This window comes from Schistocerca americana, chromosome X, assembly GCF_021461395.2.
Source record: "Schistocerca americana isolate TAMUIC-IGC-003095 chromosome X, iqSchAmer2.1, whole genome shotgun sequence".
Classification (NCBI taxonomy): domain Eukaryota; kingdom Metazoa; phylum Arthropoda; class Insecta; order Orthoptera; family Acrididae; genus Schistocerca; species Schistocerca americana.
In genome coordinates, this window is record NC_060130.1 from 594,895,405 (window position 1) to 594,918,711 (window position 23,307).

The 23,307-nt window shown below is 38.2% G+C and overlaps 1 protein-coding gene across 1 annotated transcript in view; it reads left to right on the forward strand.

The window, feature by feature from the left end:
* The window catches only part of LOC124556669 (spectrin beta chain, non-erythrocytic 1), a 309,565-nt gene that overhangs the window by 184,023 nt on the left and 102,235 nt on the right, over positions 1 to 23,307 (forward strand). The window contains exons 35-40 of the mRNA XM_047130637.1: positions 6,355 to 6,586; positions 9,637 to 9,810; positions 11,680 to 11,880; positions 19,519 to 19,671; positions 21,220 to 21,510; positions 22,407 to 22,569. Of these exons, the coding sequence (XP_046986593.1) occupies positions 6,355 to 6,586; positions 9,637 to 9,810; positions 11,680 to 11,880; positions 19,519 to 19,671; positions 21,220 to 21,510; positions 22,407 to 22,569 (1,214 nt within the window). The remainder of the gene's footprint in view (positions 1 to 6,354; positions 6,587 to 9,636; positions 9,811 to 11,679; positions 11,881 to 19,518; positions 19,672 to 21,219; positions 21,511 to 22,406; positions 22,570 to 23,307) is intronic.

Sequence of the window (23,307 nt, forward strand, 5' to 3'; positions counted from 1 at the left end):
AACAAGGCACTGTGCAAACTGGTGGTGGCTTTGTAGTGATGTGGACTGTGTTTACATGGTCCATCTGAACTGAATATTGGCTGGAAATAGTTATGTTCACCTACTTGGAAACCCTTATCACTGACTCATGGACTTCATGTTCCTAAACAATGATGCAATTTTTTGAATGACAATGCACCATGTCACTAGGCCACAATTGTTTGCAATTGCTTTGAAGAACATTCTGGACGATTCGGGTGAATTATTTGATCACTCGTCAAACATTTGTGGGACATAATCGAGAAGTCGGTTCATGCACAAAATCCTGCACCAGCAACACTTTCACGGATATGGACAGCTGTAGAGGCAACATGACTCAATATTTGTGCATGGAACTTACAGCACCTTATTGAGTCCAGGCCAAATCAAGCTGCTGCACTATGCTGGGCAAAAGGAGGAAGGTCCAACATGATATAGGAGGTATTCCATGACTTTTGTCACCTCAGTGTACATTTCTTCATCAGTAATGTTGGCTACGAGGTCAGTGTTGTCATTCAGACTGACCATGAGTTGAATAGAAGGTAAAAGGACTCCACTTGTTGTCAAAATAGTTGCTGGCTCAGCATAAAAAGCTGTATAATACTGCACCATATACTTTTTGTGGCAGCTTGTTCATTGTATTCTTGGTCCCATTTGTCTTTGAGAGTAAGTAGTAACTTTCGTTTGCCTCTCTTGTCTTCTGATTATGTGGTATACAGATGTATTTTCTGCACAAGTTCAGTCAGAGAATGCACTTGAACTTTTGTTCCTTCTAGAGATTCTCACTAGGGCTGTGATTTTTCCTTCAGTATGTTTTATTCTAGAGCTGTATGCTATTGATCCCATGGAGTCATTTTGTAGTTTGCAGAGGCATAAAAAGTGATAGTGTAAGGTATGTTTTCTCCAAGATGCATTCATACAGTCGTGTTGCATGATGCATATTTTTATCTGTGGTTTTGCAAATTGGTAGACATTACAATTCTTTATCCTTCAAAAGTGATGTTTAGTTGCCAAAGACCCCTTCCCATGAAGGTTTTAGCTTAGTAAGCTGGTATGGTTATATGGAATTCAAAGTTATCCAAGAAGTAAGAAAGCCAAATTTCAAAATCAGTTACATTGTGTATAGCCTTTTGTTACATATACCTTGTCTAATCTGCTTGTTGAAATACTGAATACATATGTGTATCCTTGAGCATGTGGATGGAGGTGGCACCAGGTATCTATTAAAGTTAAAAATTAGAACTCTGATATTCTTGAGGTAATATGCAGTTAAGATCACCACCTAAAATTATGTTCAAATGACCATCCAGTATTAACTTGACAGTTTCATCATGGAACAGGTTGCTTTTCTCATATTTCTTGATGGTTCTGGTGGAAGCATATACATTCGCAAGAAGCAGATCATATATTTTTGCAGTTATTTCTCTTCTGGATTCAAAGATAATTTGTGCTGTACATGGCATGCCTTATTTGAACAATATTCCCATTCCATTCTTCACTAGATTGCATCATATCTGACTATATCCACTATTTTTGCCATACCTTTTTCTTGTATCATTGCTATGTCAATGTTGGCAGCAGGTAAATAGTCCTTTAAACATTGTAACTTTTTGTGGGGAAACAATCCTGTTTACATTTAGCATCACAGTTTTATGCACTTGTATTCTTCTACTCACACTTACCATCTTCAGACCATGCAGTCACCTTATCAGAAACATGGGATCCCCTGTTTCCATTGGTTCTTGGACTGGGGAGGTTAGTTTCTTATCTATGTTCATGTGTACACCTTTATGCAGCTTTTGAATGTCCCTCTTTCTAACTTCAGTCCCTGCAAACTTTCTGCTTCAGTCTTTTTTGAGAATCTTCTTGATGTGTTAAAGTTTTTGCTCTAGCTCCTGAATCTGTTCAGGGTTCTGTTTACGTGTTTGCCATTTAGATTTCTCTGGCAGCTGCCTGAGTCTGTCTTTCTTGGTCACTCTGCAGTTGTCATAATAGTGTGGTTTTCTGACTCAGTTTTTCAGTCTTCATCTATATCCACATGGCTACTGTGCAAATCACGCTTAAGTGCCCTGGCAGATGGTTCATCGAACCATTCTATTGTTCCACTCACAAGCAACATACGGAAAAAACAAACACCTATCTCTTACTGTGCAAGCTCTGATTACCGTTATTTTATTATTATGATTGTTTCTACCTATTTTAAGTCAGTGTCAACAAAATATTTTCACATTCAGAGGATAAAGTTGGTGATTGAAAATTTGTGAGAAAATCTCACTGCAGCGAGAAATGCCTGTGTTTTAATGATTCCTACCCCAAATGATGTATCATATCCTTGACGTTCTCTCCCCTATTTCTTGATAATACAATATGTGCTGCCCTTTGAACTTTCTCAATGTACTCCATTAATCCTATGTGGTGAGGATTCCACACCACACAGCAGTATTCCAAAAGAGGACAGACAAGCATAGTGTAGGCAGTATCTTTACTAGATCTATTGCATTTTCCAAGTGTTTTGCCAGTAAAGTGCAGTCTATGGTTTACCTTCCCTACAACATTTTTGATATATCCTTTCCAATTTAAATTGTTTGTAGTTGTAATTCCTAGGTACTTAGCTGAATTTACAGCTTTAAATCTTAATGATTTATCATGTAACTAAAGTTTAACGGATTCCTTTTAGCACTCACATGGATGACCTTGCACTTTTCATTATTTATGGTCATTTGCCAATTTTTCCACCATACAGATATAATATCTAAATAATTTTGCAGTTGGTTTTGATCTTCTGATGACTGTACTAGAAGATAAAGGACAGCACCATCTGCAAACAACCACAGATGGCTGCTCATATTGTTTCCTAAATCATTTTCATAGATAAGGGACAGCAGAGGGCCTGTAACACTACCTTGGGGAATGCAAAAAATCACTTCTGTTTTACTCTGTGACTTTCCGTAAATTAATACCAACTGTGATCTCTCTTGACAGGAAATAATCCGTCCAGTCGCATAACTGAGACGATATTCCATAAGCACGCAATATGTTTACGAGCTGCTAGTTAGGTACAGTGTCAAAAGCCTTCTGGAAATCTGCAAATGTGGAATCAATTTGAAATTCCTTGTCGATACATTCGGCACTTCATGTGAGTTAAGAAGTAGTTATGTTTGACAAGAACAGTGTCTTCTAAATTTGTGTCGACAATGTGTCAATAGACCGTTCTCTTTGATGTAATTTATGAGGTTATTCATAATGGTCGAACACAATATGTGTGCCAAAATCTCCTGCTGTTATTAGAGGTTGTTTTCATGTGAGGAATTAGTTTGCTTTTAGTTTTATTGTTCTGGACTGGTTCTTGTGTAGTATCAGACTCACCTGCAGAAGAATTGGTTAGATTCTCATTATCTTTTGGAATCTGATGAGCTGAAACCATTGTGGTTGTCACAATTTCATTAGGTTCAGATGGCCTTAATTCTTTTGCATCGGTGATGACTGTATGGGCTTCTTCATGGTTTGTAGGATTGTCCATATTTGTGTTGGCGCTGTGGGATCAGAACTTGTTAACTGCAGGCAGCCGCAGTGTAACTCACTGGTAGTGCATTCAGAGATCTTACTAGTCAGCAGCTGGGCCATGTGCCTCTGTAAACGTTCTATGTTGATATGGTTGGGAGATTCACATGCTACTAGGTCTGTGGCTGTCTGTTGTAATGATGTGTTGATAACTTCAGGTACTGATGTACAATGGCATATGCTTGTGGAAATTGACCTTTAATCATCTCATTGCATTTAGCACATGGGTTTACGTGCATTAAATCACCATTCAGTAATGTTACAGATAATTTTTCTGAGCAGGCTATCACTGCATGTCTCTCTTCCACTGTTACTTCGAATGGCAGTTTGAATGTCTTGATCCTCTGTATTCCAAACCGTCCATGGGTAGTGGTAACTTTACACAGTGTTTAAACCTCATAACTTCCCCATAAGACTCAAATATTTTTTCATGTAAGTCAGAATTCTTCAATTTGACAAAACAACGCTATTCAGTACTGAAAAGTGTCTTCCAGTAACGTTCTTGAACTCATGTTTTACTTCTTCCTCTAATCAACCTTCAATTACAGGTGCCTTGGGTTGGGCATAATTTTCATCAAATGAGAACTTAAGAATATCTATCCTGCTCAAGTGAGCTGTGGACCATCACTATATCATATTTCAAAATTCAGTTAACATAGAAGTTGCTGCAACACTACAATAAGCTCTGCAAATTACCATGCTGAAACACAGTGGACTGCTGTGCACAGAAACCACCACACCTCTCCACAGCACTAGTGATGGTAGACTGCCCACTGAACCACCAAGCTGCCTAGTCATTACAGCCAAATAAAGAAAAGTGACATCATTGAATAATTTTGTTCAGGCTTTGGATCCCAGTTCGAAGAAATTATCACATATTATTTTCTAACTTTTATTGCATTTGCATGGAATTTGTAAGGGCCTTCGTTTGTACTTTCACCAATTTTTTTTTCTTTTCTTTTTGTACTGCGTCTGAGCTTGCACTTTCAGAAATGTATAGAGTTACCGTCCTTCCCAAAATTTCCTGTGCTGTCCTTATTTCTTGACAAATTGTCCTGATATCCCCAAACATTCGCTGAGGATGGCGAAATGCCCCTCATTTCCATCTTATGTTATATGCTATTCATTTTCTTATATTTTATTTTTTTAGTTTATTTTTAACCTATCATGTGGCAGTATTATTAAAAGGATAGATTACTTTTTACCATATAGAGGAGACATTGAGTCACAGACAGGCACAATGAAAAGGCTGCTATACATTCAAGCTTACAGCCAAAAGCCACACACACACACACACACACACACACACACACACACACGAGATAATGACCATGACTACTGTCTCTGGCTGCTGACACTGGACTGTGGACTGCAAGTGCGTCTGATGGGAGAATCAGTCAGCTGCAGTCCACAGTCCAGCATAAGTGGCCAGAGACAGTAGTTGTGGTCATGGTCTTGTGTGTATGTTTTGGCTGGAAGCTTAAATGCATAGCAGTCTTTTCATTGTGCCTTTCTTTAACTTAACATCTCCACTATACATTGAGTAGCAGCATATCCTTTTCATAATATTGTTGTTTCCCCATTTTTGACTTTCCATTGTTTGATTTTAACTAATCATGTGACAGTACAGAAATGGATGCATGCAGTTTATGTATTAAACTGTAGCAATACGCACCACTATGTATTGTTACAGTTTAGTGCATTTTTAGTTCCAGTATTTGCAGCTTCAGTTTTGATGAATTGCATTTTAGTTTCTCCCATTAGGCTATGGGAAAATGAAAGGGCAAAGTAGGCAATCATTGTGGTCCAAAATTTGCCATTTGACACTGAAGACACAGCTTTCTTAACTCATACAATGTTAAACAAATGTGAACTTGTTCAAAATAAATCATTGAAGACTTAAAATTGGTAACTACCTGTTGGTTAAAACAATTGCAGACATGCAAAAACAATTTTCAGGGCAGGTTTGCGTATTGCATTGTAATGCACAACTGGTGTTTTATGTTGGTGGATTGCACCACTTATACAATTAAAACACTATTCAGCCACAAATATCCATGCACTCAAACTAAATAAAATCAGCAATCATGTATGTAATTATGCCACTGCCTATAAAAGAATTATTAATCCATGGACTAAAAGAAGCAAACTTTATTTCCCATTTTTCTGGCCACACAGACTTCAGGCCAGTTCTTTATGGTATTGTAGTTCCTGCCATAAACATTCATCATCCACTTCTCTTCAAAACTTCTAGTAATTGTGTTGATGTATAGGTTGCTGCTCCAGTAATGTTGTTAGTCTCCTCTTTTGTCCAAATAATTTAGCAGTGTCAGTTTATTTAAAAATTCATTCATATCCTAATTTCTCCCCATTTGTCTTTGATTTCTATGCAGTATCTGATAAGTCTTGATGTGCAGAAAGGGTGTGGGAGGGGTTGAAGTGTAACACTAATTTTGTTATGCACTTTTTAAAATGTTGAAACAAAGAGAGAAACTGGACATTAAGTATTTGTACAAAACCACATGGTGCTTTTTTTTTTTTACATGGTAACATAGATTCTATTATATTTGTAACATGCACTGACTGTGTCTATAATTAACTGTTGGTAAACAAACCTTGAACAAGTGAAACAAATGTAATTAGTAAAACAGTAATACCTGTGTAAATTATTCTGCGGCTATTGATTCGAAACACGTTACACCAAGTGATTGTATTCAAGCAGTGCATGAGTTGCACTTTGTTGCTATCTACAGTTCCACATAAATGTGTTGGCAGGGAATGCTGGCAGCACTTAATGGCACTTATTGAAAACCGTGAGCAGAGATTGCAGGCCGCAGGTGAGATCCATCGCTTCCATCGGGATGTGGCAGAGGCATTGTCAAGAATACAGGAGAAGAATGCTGCCTTGCCTGATGATCTTGGTAGAGATCTCAATTCTGTATTAGCACTTATTCGCAGGCATGAGAGTTTTGAGAATGATCTAGTGGCACTGGAAGCACAGTTGCAGGTTTGTTGCCTTAATATTTTTATAATGCTATGGTTGTAATGAGGTACTTTAGTTCTTTTGCTGATCTTTTTATGGATTATAATATATTCTTACTTCTAAATATCACTAATTGTTATGCTTAGGTATCAGTAATTAATAAGAGAGATAAATGAAAACTGAAATCCATGGAACTAACATGTATAATAATTACATTTTTTAAAAAATAATCATGTGATGGTGGTTATGTATTGTACCTCATATTATTGAACAGACTAAGAATGTTTGTGTATGAAAAAGTGCAAAATACAGTATAAGGGAAAAAATGCGCCATGAAGGAATTACCTGAGTGGGATGAAAGTCAGTAGATGTGATGTAGATGTACAGAAAAACAAATGTTTACAATGTCAGAAGCATTGATTGATAGATTTGTTGGTCATCTTCCTGAGGGATATTGTGCCAGATTCTCTCCAATTAGCAAGTTAGATTGTCAAAATCCTGATGTGGTCGAAGGGCCCTGTCCATAAAGCTGTAAAATTTCTCAAATGAGGAGACATCTGGTGACGTTGCTGGTCAAGGTAGGGTCTTGCAATCACAAAGACAAGCAGTGCAAACTCTTGCATGTGTGGGTGAGCATTATCTTGGTGTAATGTAAGTCAATGATGGCATGCCATGAAGGGCAACAGAATGAGGTGTTGAATGTCATGAACTCTGTAATGGAGCCATGAATGACAACCAAAGGGGTCCTCCTACGATATGAAATGGCACCCAGATTATCACTTCTGGTTGTTGGGCCACATGGCAGGTGACAGTTGGGGTTGGTATCCCACCGCTGTCCTGGATGTCTCCATATATGTCTTTGCTGCTCACTGGGCTTCAGTTTGAAGCAAGGCTCATCACTGAGGACAATTCTACTCCAGTCAATGAGATACCAAGACCCGATCACCAGCTAAGACATGTCTAGAGATATACCCTAGACCATGCTGGGACACCAACTTGTTACCTGAAATACAGCCCTACAACCAGGAGTGATGGATGGTATGAAGTGCCATTTCATTTCATATCAGAACCCCTTTGGTTGTTATCCATGACACCCTTATAGCACAGCAGTATTTCAATGAAGTTCTACATGCCGTTTTGTTGTCCTTTATGGCAAGTTGTCATGGGCTTACATTTCAACAAGACAATGACCTTCCACACATGGTAAGAGTTTCTACGGCTTGTCTTCATGCTTTCCAAACCCTATCTTGGCCAGCAAGGTTCCTGGCTTTCTCCCTAATAGGGAATGTTTGGAGCATAATGGGCAGGGTCCTCCAACCAGCTCGGGATTTTGACAATCTAACACACTGATTGGACAGAATTTGGCTCTGTATCCCTCAGGAGGACATCCAACAACTCTATCAATCAATGCCAAGCCAAATAACTGGTTGCACAAGGGCGAGAGGTGGACCAATACATTACTGACTTTCTCAATTTACAAAGTTCTTTCTGTTGACTAAATCATCCAATTTTTTTTGAAATTGTAAACATTTGTTTGTCTGCATGCAGACATCACATCTTCAGATTTCTGTCCCATTAGGATATTCCTTTGTGGTGCATTTTTTTCCCTTAGGGGATATGTGTTAACACCTGGTATGTGAGTAATGCATTATAAAGTATTTGAAAGAAACAGCAGACATAATGGGAAGGCCTAGCATAGAAGCCGGCCGGTGTGGCCATGCAGTTATAGGCGCTTCAGTCTGGAGCTGCGTGACCGATACAGTTGCAGGTTCGAATCCTGCCTTGGGCATGGATGTGTGTGCTGTCCTTAGGTTAGTTAGGTTTAAGTAGTTCTAAGTTCTAGGGGACTGATGACCACAGATGTTAAGTCCCATAGTGCTCAGAGCCATTTGAACCATTTTGAACCTAGCATAGAATCAAGAATTTCTGATTCATGTAAACAAATAGGAAATTCTACACTGTTGGTGTAAACCTTATGTACACTTACTAGGTTCATATCATGGAAATATGAGCTTTAATAATTTAAAGAAAAATGGAAACCAAAGTAAAATTAAATTGATAAATACTGGTGAAAGCGTAACGAGAATAATTACCATGTCTCAATCCTACCATCAGGGAAGATGGATGGTTGGATAGGCTGGAATTGAACTGTACCTTATAGAGAGTGCTTGCTTACACTATTTATTATAATAATGGTGACAATTGCTTGGAAAATCTGCCAATTGTTAGATCACCTATAACGAGAAAAATACAACCATGTCAGTTGGTGTGTACTGCTAACTGGACACAGATATGTTGTCACCCTATGAAACTGAGATGATACATCAGATTGGGTTGGAATTTTTATGGCTATTACCAGGTGCATATGTTTATCACAGTAATGAAAAGCTACGAGTGAACGGGATTAACACAGTGCCCAACTGATTTTAGGTTATTGTGTAGCTGTTGTTATTGAATGGACAACATAAGAAATGTTTCAAACAAGCTACCGTCCAAGTACTAGCAGTGAAAATGTTTTCACCACCAGAATTAAAACTGCCCACTTCAGAGTTGAGTACTGCCACATAAGCATGTGTTACTTACCTCTGCTGTGGTGCCAGGTCTCTTAAAATTCACTCTTGGTCATTTGTTTGTCTCTTAGACACTTCTGATTCATTACATTTAATGTTTATTTCGCCCTGTTTACAATTTTCCTTGGCCATTTCTTTTTCTTCTGCTTGCTGTCCCATAATCTGCTGCAGGAGAAGTGTATCATGGATGGTACACTCATTAATAATATAGTCCATGTATTACCAATAACTTGAAATGAAACTTCAAATGAAGCTCTCTTCTAGCTGCCTGTAACAACCCTCTGTTTTGCTGTTACCATCATCACCAGTAATCTGAACTATCTAGGTCCATTAGATAAGTTTGTTTTGACAAATACCCCTCTCTTTTCTTAATTTATAGTATAGGGAGCTTTATTGGAAGGGACAGTTCATTCTGAACAGAGACGAGAATGTAATGTTTCATATGAAATAGGCTTGTCTTTTATGCTGCAACTCTGATGAAAACAAATTGTCATATGATTTTAGGTGCTGGTTGAGGATGCAGTTAGATTACAAGCAGCTTATCCAGGACAAAATGCTGCACATATAGCACAGCAACAGGCTGTGGTAATAAGCTGTTGGACAGCATTGCAAGAGCGTGCAACCAGCCGCACCCAGGAGCTACATGCCAGCTGTGACCTACACAAGTTCCTTGCGCAGGTATTTATATAGAAGAAACCTCTAAGTGATTTTCCTACAATTTTTTACAAAATTTGTATATTCTGCTCTTATTAGAATGCTAGAATGCCACACTGCTCTGAGTTCATGTTGATGAAATAAACTAAGTTTGTTATTCCAGTGCTAAGTGAAAGAGTTAAATTTTGGCTTACGAGCTTGTGGGAAACATTCAACAGTTCAGCTCTGGATGAAATTAGTAAAATTTGCATTATCTGCAAGAAAATACACAAATTATAATATTAACTGAAGAAGAAGAAGAAGAAGAAGAAGAAGAAGAAGAAGAAGACAAAACACTTGTGCTGCGATATCACAACCTGGAGACACACTGTTTTTGTAGATCTTTTCAGGTATCAGCAAGAGCTGAGAAATATGCTCAGTGTGCAGTTTACTGTTGCTAAAGACATCCAATTTATTGATGATTTAACATACAATTAAAAATTCATCATAATATAATTTCTACTGACTTTTTCCATCAGGCTGTTTGTTAAATCAATACTTCATTAAGCACTAATAGTGAGTTTTGAGTGTGTGCGGATTCTAATGTGCACATGCTTGGAAATAGCTAGTACTGCTTAATAAAAAGTATTCATTCAATTAACAGCCTAGTGGAAATAACAATGACCCCCAAATAATGCATTTGGAGTTTTGCATTTGTGTGTAAATTGTCCGGTATCATGATACAGTCAATTGATGGTGTGTTTTCAACAGCCATGTGCATTCAGAGAACAGGTGTTGGCTGTAAATCTGTGTTACTTTGGACGTTAGATGTAATAGTCTTGAAATGAGTTGTGGAGGAATAAAAGGAAACAACTGATTGACTCTTGCAGTCCCCAACCTCTTTCCATAAGTTACAGAGTTCTCATAGATCAATCACATTTGGAATATTGCTCAGTATTGCCCTCTCTCCATAACTATTTCATCTCTGGCATATAGTCTCTTATATTTATCTTTCCTAACCTTGTTGAAGTAGAGTCTAAGGATATCACAATTTAACTATCACGAAGGTTCTACAAATGTTTTAAACAAACAGTGTTCCACATGGTTCATAATATGTCAATATTTTGTTTCTGGCTTTTACACCAGCTAAGAACTAGGAAACACACTACCGAGGAATGGTTAGAACATGGGTTTGCATTCTATGTGGTTATGGCCAACAACGAAGTATCCACCTCCCTGAATGGCCACTGTCCAAAACTGTGACCAGAAGTCGACTGTACAACACAATTGTAGAAAATGTAGTGCAACACAATATCTTTAATTTCTATTGCTACTTTACAGCTCATGCTGTTTTCATTGTACAAACTAACTCTCCCCTCCTCACCCTGTTTCCAACACATTCATCCATTGAAGCTCCCACACCAGCCTCTTACTTGCTCCACATATTGCTTTTCTGTCTCAACATAGCTCTCCTGCTGGAAAATTTCCTCATATATTTCTCCTCTTTTCTCACAGTTTCTCTAAATATTTCTCCTAGTTATTCTCAACCTAACACAGCACAGACTTATCTGTGTCAGTACAATGTTTTTGCTACCCAATCCCCACCCACCCAGATTGCCAGATTGATATATATATATATATATATATATATATAACATTGGACAATTAGTGTAAACAGACCATGTGAATTTTTTCCAGCTAGTGTTTTAGACTAATTCTAGTTTCATATCAGCTTTGTTCTACCTGCATTTCCTTGACATATCTTAGTTATCTATTTGCATTGTCATTTATTTCTAATCTAGATGTTCTACATAGTGTAGCTAAATGAGATGAAATGCTAAATAAATCAACCATATTTTGATGTTAATTTGTAGTTTACTAATAACCATTAACAACTTCTTTCTGTGATACTAGGTGCGTGACCTAATAAACTGGGCATCAGGTCTTAGAGCCACAATGATGACAGAAGAGAAAGTACGTGATGCTGCAAGTGCTCAGACTTTGAAGGCCGAACATGAAGCACTTAAAGCAGAAATAGAGGCCCGCGAGGAAAATTTCCAGGCTGTGGTGGAGCTAGGAGAAAGCATGGTGCAGGATGGACACTATGCTGCACAGGTGTGTTACTTCATTACATAACCTGTTCAAGTGTGGTATAGGGACCACACATTTTTGGTGTAAGTCAAGGTACAAGAATTTTCTAGTATTTCTTATGTTCTTCAATCAATTTAATGTGTATTGTTCCATGTGGTTCATTTCATATCTGGTTTCAAATTATGAGGAGTGATTGGCTAATTTGTAATCACTGGCTGCAATTTTAAATAAATATACCTAGGAGAACTGTTTTTTTTTTTTCTTTTTTTAAAAAAAGATCTCCTTTAAATATCTCTTCAGATACTTCTTTCAAAGTTTTTTTCTTTTCTCAGAGTGTTTGTGAAAAATGTATTTTTGAAGTTGTCTCAAGCTGTTGCTTCACATTTCCTTTAATTTACAAAAGTTCTTGAACCATTTCCGATTGAGCATATGATCTGTGTTGTCTACTTGGCAAATGTAGTTTCTTCAAGCTGAGTGTCAAGTATGAGGGACATGTAGGACATGTACTATGTAAAGATGGACTGACACCCCTGCAGGATCAAGTGGACTCAATCACTAACTTAATGGCTCCTAAGAATCTCAAAGAATTACAGCCATTCCTCAGAAAAGTACACTATTATGCGAAGTTTATTCCAAATTCAAGCCAGATTTCCCACCTTCTTAATAATTTGCAAAAAAGTTGTTAAATTTGTGTGGTTGGAGGCATGCTAGAAAACTTCCTTGGAACTTAAGAAGCACCTTAGGTTGGCTTCTTGTTTATCAAAGTTCCATCAAAATAAAAGCTTGATGCTTACCGCTGATTCATTGGATTGTTGCATCAGTGCACTCCTGTTGTATAAACAGTGCCATCTGTACCAACCAGCACAATGTGTTTGTATCTAAAACATTAATTACACAGTCCAGTCACATTAATGTGACCACCTGCCAAAAGCTTTGAATAATCACCTATTGCAGTGTGGGCTTTTAGGAAGAGAGTCTGTGAGATTCTGGAAGGTACTGAGAGAGGTGTGGAGCCATGCCGACTCCAGCGCCATGGCCAGGTGTGCTAGATTTCTAGGTTGAGGATCCATGGCACGAACAGTCTGAGCGAGGTGGTCCCATAAATTTTTGATTGGGTTCAAATCTGGGGAGTTTGGTAAACTCACCCTGGTACTCTACAAACCATGCATGTACAATGGAAGCTATGTGGCATGTTGCATTGTCTTGCTGGTAGATGATGCCATCATGCCAAGGAAAAGCAGACTGCATGTAGGGGTGAACATGATTCTCAGGGATAGATGCATGCTTGTATTGGTCCATTGTACCTTCCAGAATGACAAGACCACTCAGGGAATGCCACAAGAACATTCCCCAGACCGTAACACTCCCTCTTTCAGCCGGGACCCTTCTGACGATTGTTGCAGGGCAATACACAACAATGGCCATCTGTTCAGTGGGGCATAAAATGTGATTAATTTGAAAAGTCCATCTGTCACCACACAGTGGATCACTAGTTGTGGTACTGGTGTGCAAATTTCAGCCTTTGTTGCTGAGGAACAACAGTCAGCATGGATGCATGAACCAGGCGCCTTCTGTGGAGGCCCAATACAAAGCAACATTCACTGAATGGTCATTGAGAAGACACTGGTGGTAGCCTGTTGGTTCATCTGGGCAATCAGTTACTCAACAGTTGCAAGTCTCTTCTCCTGTACACATTTCCGCAACCATCATTCACCTCTGTCATCTATGGCCTGTGGTGTGCCACTGTTGTCTCAGTGCCAGTTTTGGATTGTATCATTTTGCCATGCATGGTATACTTTAATCACGGGGGCACGCAAACTGTTTAGAAACTTAGCCATTTCAGAAATACTTCCACCCTTGGCCCGGAAGCCAGTGCTCATGCCTTGTTGGACATAAGATAAATTACTCCATTTCTTCATTACAGGAACAACTTCACTGTTTCCCACATCCCCTTTGACGTGATTTATTTACCCTCCACTGCTAGTCTTGCCACCTGTCACCTGTGAGTGGTAATTGCACACTGAGTTCAAATATAGGTGGTGGTCACAGTAATACAACAGGACCACATGTTTGCAGATTTAGAAAGAAGCATATTCAGTCTCAAGATATTCCACATCAATCTCAATAGTACCAATTTTCACCTGATCACTGGTCACAGACCTCTCATTTTATTTTAAAGACCCCCCCCCCCCCCCTTTCAAAACTTACTCATAAGACAGCACAGGGGTTGTAACAGCTGATGTTATTTGTTAGTAACTGTACCTACAAGTTCCATTATCAATCTACCATGCAGCAATCCAATGCAGGTGCACTTTTCCATTTGCTTTGCAGCCCAGATGCTGATTTCAACAGGCATGAAGCACTGTGTCATGTTTTTATCCATTTCTCCACTAAAGCACCAGAGAAACTGGTGTAGGCGTGTGTATTAAAATACAGAGATACGTACACAGGCAGAATACGGCACTGCAGTTGGCAACAAATGTCTGGCACAGTTCTTAGATTAGTTACTACTGCTACAATGGGAGGTTATCATGAATGAGTGAGTTTGAATGTGGTGTTATGGTCAGCATGCGAGTGATGGGGCACAGCATTTCCAAAGTAATGAAGAAGTGGGGATTTTCCCATATGACATTGTCAAGAGTCTACTATGTATATCAGGAATCTGGTAAAGCATCAAATCTCTTACAGGGCTGCAGCTTGTAAAAGACCCTGCAAGAATGAGACCAATGACAACTGAAGAGAATCGTTAACATGACAGAAGTGCAACCCCTCTGCAGATTGCTGCAGATTTCAATGCAGGGCCATCAACAAGTGTCAACGTGTGAACTATTAAATGAAACATCATCGATATGGGCTTTCACACCCTTTTGTGTACCCTTGATGACTGCATGACACAAAGCGTTACGCCTCACCTCGGCCCGTCAACACCGACACTGGATTGTGTTGATGGACTGGGAACATGTTGCCTGGTCAGACGAATCTCATTTCAAATTGTATTGAGCTGATGGATGCATCCGAGTATGCAGACAACCTCATGAATCCATGGACCCTGCATGTCAGCAGAGGACTGTTCAAGTTGGTGGAGGCTCTGTAATGGTGTGGGGCGTATGCAGTTGGAGTGATATGGGACTCCTGATACGTGTAGATACAACTCTGTGTGGTGATACATACTTAAGCATCCTGTGTGACTGACTGATCACCTGCATCCATTCGTATCCATTGTGCATTCTGACTGACATGGGCAATTCCAGCAGGACAATGTGACACCCCACACATCCAGAATTGCAACAGAGGCGTTCCAGGAACACTCTTCTGAGTTTAAACACTTCCTCTGGCCACCAAACACCACAATATGAACATTATTGATTATATCTGGGATGCCTTGCAATGTGCTGTTCAGAAGAGATCTCCACCCCCTCATACTCTTGCAGCCCTGCAGGATTCATGGCATCAGTTCCCTCCAGCACTACTTCAGACATTAGTCGAGTCCATGCCATGTCGTGTTGCGGCACTTCTGTGTATTGTGGGGGCCCTACATGATATTAGGCAGGTGTACCAGTTTCTTTGCCTCTTTTGTGTGTGTGTGTGTGTGTGTGTGTGTGTGTGTGTGTGTTGTCTATTTTTGACAAAGAGGTTGTTAGCCGAGAGCTTATTTTTTAATAGTTTTTTTGTTGTGCCTATCTGCAACTCAGTATCTCTGCTACGTGGTGAGTAGCAGGTACCCTTTTCATAATACTGTTACATTCCATCCTGGAGTTTCCATTGTTAGTGTTTAAATGAATTCTTCATAAAGGGAGCAGAGGTGGATATCGAGTAGCCAGAGTATCGTAGTGAAGTAAATCTCTTTGGATTTCGCCAGGGAGCTAGATATCTCGAAGCTTTAAAAAAGTTTTGGTAAAAGATGTAGAAAATGTTGTACTATCATTAAAAAACGAAAACTCGACTGGGTGGGATAGGATCCCCACTAAAGTGATTAATGTTGTGTATCACATAATAGAACTCCACTAATTAAAATAGTCCACTAATGTATTGAATATGGATGCATTCCTGATGTTTTAAAGTGTGTAGAAGTCAGATGTCTGTTCAAGAGAGGGTCAATGGAACACATGGGAAAGATCTCCCTATTTATATTTTGTCATTCCTGTCAGAAGTGTCTGAGAAAGTAGCGGCAATCCAGATTCAAAATTTTATTGTAAAACATATTGTCCTAAGTAGTCAATAGAGATTCCAACAGGGAAAAGAAAGTCAACTTTGTTGAAAAGGTATGCAAAGCATGAGATCAGAGTAGTAAAGTTTTAAGTGTCTTCTGCAGTCTTCAAAAAGCCTTTAACTCAGTGAACCATGTCTTGTTTATCTAGTAATTATAAGGGTCAGTAAAAAAGTTCCTGTTGGAAAGCCATACAGTCCTGAATCGGTATGCCAACAAGGCAAAATCACTGTGAGTGTTGTGGCAATCATCTTACCAATGCACCAGGTTGAAGATACCTGTTTGGTAAAACATCATGTCCTTCTGCATGAAGAAGTCGACAACTGCCTGCTGTACATTCTTATCCAACAGGAATTTTCGACCTTTCATGGCATTTTTTGAGGGACTGAATGTGTGGTAATTACATGGCAGGACTATAGGGTGGGTGCTAGAGTGTCTCCCACTTGAGTTGATGTAACTTCTGTGCTACAACTTTTGTGATATGGGGACATAAGTTATTATGAAGCAGTAGCACTCAGCATGGAATGTAGTGCACCACTCCACAATGGTGGTTTACTACAGACATGCTACCTCAAACACAGTCTTCATTCTCTGCTGGATATCTATCAGTGTTTATCCTTCAGCATCCAGGAAAAGAATAACAGCACATTGATCCTATTTGGATGCATATGGTAATAACATCACCACAATTCACGTTTCTGCATTTACTACGTACTTGTCAGAAAGATGCGAATGACGCACTAATCCCTTGCCTACATGTTGGTGCTTATATACCCACATCATAGTTGTGCTGCATTCCATATGCACTGGAGCATTGGCCTCAAATTTAAATTTTTAATTGCCCCTTATAGATAAATAAGGGATAAAGGTCAGTGCTCTGCAGTAGCTTACGTGATACTTGCAGAACAAAAAATAGAGACTCTGGTGTATTCTAAAGGGTAAGTGGGTAAGTTGTTATTCTATGTGGAGTACACTGTCACAGTATGTACCACAAGACTCCATTTTAGGGCCAATCCTGGTCTCGATAAATGACTTGCCCATAAATGTAAATTCCAGATCAGTTCTATTTGCGTATGATGCTTGTGTTTCAATTAAAGCTGATGATGCAGGAAAAATTTGGAGTTTTGTTGTGAGTACCCTGGGTACCCTCAAAAACTGGTTCCATATAAATAGGTTGAAACTGAACATTGCAAAAACCCATATGGTACATTTCAAAACCAGACATTAAAAGTGTGTGGAGCCTAAAACACAGCATAACAATAATGTTATTGAAGAAGTCGACACAATGAAATTCCTTTTACTAAATGTGGACAAAAACTTAGAGTCTAATACTCTATCAAATAAACTGAGCAGTTTTGCATTTGCAGTGCAAATACTGGTAAATGCTTCTCACATGGTTAGACAAAAAATATCATATCATAGTTAGGTATGGTGTAGTTTTCTGGGGAAGGTCACATAGTGTATCACAAATACTGACGTTGCAAATGGGAATTTTGAGGTACATGCGTACTGCACACAAAAAAGAATCTCGCCACACCTTATTACAGAAACTACGAAACCTAACTGTTTCTTTCACTGTAAATTTGCAAAATTATAATCTTCTTACAGAACAGGCAAACATTACTCAAGGAGAATGTTTTTAGCCTCACTTTTAACATGTGACAAGCAAAGAGAATATTATTATGCTTCCTATACACCAATTGAAATTACATGCACAGACTCCACACTATGTAGGGATGAAAATACAGTATATAATAAATTAATAGTCAAAACCATACTTACCCCTTTGGCTGCTGCAGGTGTGTATGCCACATGCCAAGCTGAGTGCTGTGTCATTATCATCTAATGCTTCTATTTGTGATAGAAGCATTGCTACTACCTGGGCTGGGATTTGTGAAGAAACCAGTCTTGTCTTGTGTTGAATATTTTTAGAGTGCTTCCTATGATGTCTCCTTTTGTCTCTCTGATTTAGATTCTCACTTTGAAGCTTCTCTCCAAATTTATGATTGTTACAAACCTGCAGAGATGTAAAAATGGCTTTTCATTCAATAGATTTGGATCCAGTTTTTGTAACCCATTGTGAAAGTCACTGTCACTTTCAGAGTCTTCGAATTTGTAAGCACTATGAATTACATATGTTTTTGCAACAGTTGACTGTAGTCTTATGCCTGCTGTTGTAAGTGGCTGTTGCTTTCAAAATCTGTGCAGGGATTATCACTTACATATACATCAAATAATTCATCATCAAGGTTGCTTTTCCTATCTCCATGGTATCTTCCTCAGTGCATACATTAAACCTTGTCCTTTCCTTTGTAGAATAGATTGTGAGAAGTCACTGTCATTCCAATCCTGATGAACATTATGATGTAAAGTGAAGCTGAAAACGATACCACAAAAGTTATAGTACCTGAATACAACTTAGCAGAAAGAATTGTGAATAGCTACTGAGGTATGGTACATAAATTCTGCTATACACTTCAGCTCATAAACAGAACTCAGGTACTTGAGTGTTGGCACATTTTTACACATTATTACTGCTCAGGGGTCAGCAAAGTGGCCTGAGATAATTTGTCTGTAGTGCTGAAGGAAGATCCAGAGACTACACTTGTCAACAGCACCTAGGAGATGGTGGAGCAGGATGAGTTAATTGATCAACAGCAGTGAAAGGTTTTATATGATGCTAAATATCTTAAATCAAACAATGGAAAATCCATGATGGAATGCAACAATATTAAGAGAAGGAAAGTTGCCACTCACCATATAGCAGAGATTTCTTAGTTGCAGATAGGCACAACAAAAAGACTCTCACAATTGTGTGAGTCTTTTTGTTGGGCCCATCTGTGACTCAGCATCTCTGGTAAATATCTTAAATGTATGTCTGCGGCAGATTCTGTGGGAGAAATGTTATTATTCAGTAGAAGAATTGATGAAGGATGAAATGATAACTTGAGCAATTAATATGTTGATACATGTCTTCTGTACCTTAAACAAATGATTTAGATAACATATATTATGAGACTAATAAAGCATAATTCACTAGGTGCATTGAATTGGGTTGTGTTAAATAGTGCATCACAAAGCTACAATAGCTGACAATAATAAATTTGAGATGTCTATTTGTGTTCTACTACATTGTTATTTGTACAAGCTACACAAACATTTTTAAGTTACTCATTGTCACTTAAAGGAAAACACCAGTTATTTATACATTTAAATACAAAAGAAATTAATTCAGTATAATAGTATAAAATGAATTTGTAACTGATGTACAGTTGAAATGTTTCAACTGCTAGAATAATTCTTTGTTGTTTTATTAAGTTCTAACAATTACTATCAGTAGGTTACAGACTTTTTTCTCTGGTATAATCAAAAGTGAGCAAGTTCTTGTTGCTGATTGTAAATTTATAGCTGTTGTATAAAGACTTACATTAAAGTAGATGCTTGTTTTCCTTCAGGAAATACAAGAACGGTATGAACAGTTGTTAGAAGAGAGACAGAGGCTTCACACGGCTTGGCAGCATAAGAAGGTTCATCTTGACCAGCTGATTGACCTGCACTTCTTTCTCAGAGATGCAAAGCAAATTGATACAATTAGTAGTACACAAGAGGTAAGCTATTTTACTGGGGGTCAAAGCTTATTTATATTCTAAGAGTAATAAAAGCCTTAAATCACTCTGCTGCTGTTACATCCAAATGCAACAAAAGTAGTTCTTGATATTTAAAAAGTGTACAATAGAAGCTGTTGGTACTATCTGCTGAGAATTTTTGAATTCACTCACACACTCACTCAGTATTCTACTAATGTACTGTGGCTTTTTCCAGTCTATTTCCTGTGACAAATAGTGTATGCATATGCATGTTCGTGTCTGTGTGTGCTCACATGCACGTGCATTTGCTAAGATTTTCAATTATAATTTTATTGGGTCTTATAGTTTTGTATAACACTACTTTTCAAATCAAGTGTTGTTTTACAAAGGATAATGCTGGTAGAGTTTCTCTTCTGTTTTTAATTTTCAATCATATTCTTCGTGTATATATAAAATATGGAGCTGTTACCAGTGCTTGTAACTGCTGAGATAGGTATATCTAGATGAGATTTGTACAAGTGAATTCCAGCTTCCTGTGTTGCGTTACTCTATCCAAGTTTGTCGATGGTTTTAGGTCAGTTTGAAACAATTCTAAATTTTATGCTCCACTCCCAGATATACTTCTTTCTAGCACTTGTGATTCTGAAATATAGACTATTCTTTATGGTTTTAACTTTAATCAATGTAATAGCAATCTTATTCTAGAGATACTGAATCTCTGGTTGGTTGGCCTATTTTCAGTCATTCTGTATATGTGTCAGAAATTAGTCAGTCTCCTCCTCCTCCTTCTTCTTCTTCTTCTTCTTCTTCTCCTCCTCCTCACCTTTGAAATTCTCTTCAGTACTTGCTGAATGTTCTGTTGCTTACAAATTTACAACCACCTTCATTCTACATAAACATGTGGTTTTGTTCCCTTAAGTTTTTCCTTTCCAAGATTGGAATGCCCTATCTGTGTGTTAAGATATTTTGGCATGAGTTTGTTATTCGTCATAAATTTTAATCTTTCTTGCTGAGATTCTGAGCACTGTTTGTCTCTTTCAAGCAGTTCAGTTCAAGGATTATTTCTTATGCCATTGTGAGTCCCAAGGCTGAGGCATCATTTAGCAAGATATCGGTCAAGTTGAGGGGGAGTGGTAACACACTAGCTTTTCCTGGCTCAATTAGCCCATAGATGGTAGCACCATGTGGGAAGTCCTGCTTAGGATTACGTGTGAAACTTGCTCAAAGGTCTTGACAGCAGAAAAGGTATCCTAATTCCCAATAGCAGGGAAAGCAGAATAATCTTGTTAGGTAAAACAACAACAACAACAATAATAATAATAGTAACATGACAGTTTTAGGCAGTGGTGTTATTTTATTTGTAGAAATTAAAATACCAATGGAATCATCTTATCAAGGGTGAGCTGTGCCTTAAAATGGAATAAAATCCTGTTGTGTCATAGAGTATATTTTTTTTCCGACCATGGTGGCACTAGATCTTAGCATAACATTTATTGTTAGTTATGCTCAATAATTTCTCATCACAGTTGCAAAGTTCCATTGCTTTGACTATTAATTTGTAAATTTCAGGCAGCTTTGGCTAGTACAGACTTTGGAAGCACAGTAGAAGAGGTGGATGCCCAGTTGAAAAAACATGATGCTTTTGAGAAGCTTCTTATTGCTCAGGAAGAGAAGGTTTTGGCATTGCAAGAACATGGTGACAAGCTGCTGGCACAAAATCACTTTGAAAGTGGTACCATTGCCAAACGACTTCGTGATGTGGTAGCGAGGCGAGCTCGTGTAAGAGATCTTTGTGCTGCTCGACGACATAGGCTAGAAGAAGCCCTGCTCCATGCTCAGTTTATTCGTGATGTCGCTGAGGTTAGTACATATACTACTTTCACTGTAGCTTTTGTTCAGTGTTAGAGAGGTTATGATGATGTAAAAACATAACAAACAACTAAGTTTTAAGGCTTGAGCATTTTAAATCAAAGATTTCTTTCTAAAAAAAACTCGAAGAAGAGAAGGAACAACAAAAACGGGAGTGAAAGTAAAGGGAAGTGACTCAGATGAAGCCAAGTTACAAAGTGAAACAAGAAGTGTCTAAATTCTTTTATTTTATGTCTTGCACAGTGAGATTTTATTTTGACCACCACAATATGCCCTTCACATTCTTCCCATTTCCCACCCAACTCCACATAGACTCCTTTCAAACATTTGATCAGCAATATTTTCTAAATCAATCATTTTGAAATGTTAGAGGTTTTGCATTTTTTTCTCCAGTTATATTGGCACTGTACAAGTTGTTGCAGCAAAATAGGTAATATTTTTAGATGTGCTAATATATAAACTTCTCGTGAATGTGTGTTCACTTTCGGTGGTTATGGAAGTTTAGCTGTTAGGAGATGAATGCTGTAGTATGATTTGCATGTAAGTATAAAACAAATGACATATTTTTTCAAGTATGTTGTTTTAATGCAGTTTTAATCTGCAGTTGGTTCTTGTATGATAGAAGTGCAGCATATCATTAAAGATGCAAAATATACCAATCATGTATTCATTTATGGGCTTATTGTTCACATTCTCACATAGTAACCCTTTCAGTCTTACTGTGGGTAGTGCTTCATTTTTTATGTGAACAGGTGTAGTTATTTGCCAGTTAATAGAAAGGTCTGTGCATTCCAAATCTTTGTACTAAAGATGAAATTCACATTCATTTTCCAGTTTGTTTTGGGAATATGTATTTTCAATTTTTCTTATATTATTTTTGTTAAAAGGCTGAATCATGGATTGGTGAGAAACAGAAGAAACTTGAAGCTGAAGTAAGCAAGGGTGAAGTTAACAGCATTGAAGACAAAATTAAGAAATTGCAAAAACATCAAGCTTTCCAAGCTGAATTGGTTGCACATGAGACAATGATCCAGCAAATAAGAGAGAAGGGTAAGATGACAGTCATTTCCACTCCTTTGGTGTGGTTGTTGCACATCATTAATTTTTATTAATTTGATTCAGTTTTTATCTTGGTGATATTTTGAAGTATTTGGTATTCTGTGGTATAAGAATATCTGTTCTGTAGTTGGACATTCATTGTAAATTATTTCAGTTCTATTTTAGTTGATTTTCTGCCTTACATTCCATTTGGCCTGTTAAGTCCCTTAATTCGTTATTAAAGTGTGTCTGACTAGAGGAAAACAGTAAAATAAAGGGGCTTCAGATGTAGCCCATTAACAGATATTCTTTTTGGTTGCCCCAGTTTAAGGACCTGAACACTTCTTTTAGAAGTGCTTAAAATAGTTTTGGTGTTATGGTATCCCCTTTCCTGGCACTCCTTTCAGTTCACTGTAAAGATGACACATTGAGTTGGAGACAGGCACAACAACTAACTCTTACACATTAGCTTTTGGCCAAAGCCTTTTTCAGAATAGGAAACACACACACACACACACACACACACACACACACACACACACACACACACACTCGTCACGTACATATGACTGCTACTTCAGCATTGTGGTCCCAGCTGCTGAAGAAGGTAGTCATGTTTGCACGAGATGTGCTTGCTCGTGTGAACATATGTGTTTGCTTCCATTTCTGAAGAAGGCTTTGGATGAAAGCTAATGTGTAAGTGTCTTTTTATTGTGCCTGTCTACAACCCAATGTGTCCTCTTAATGATG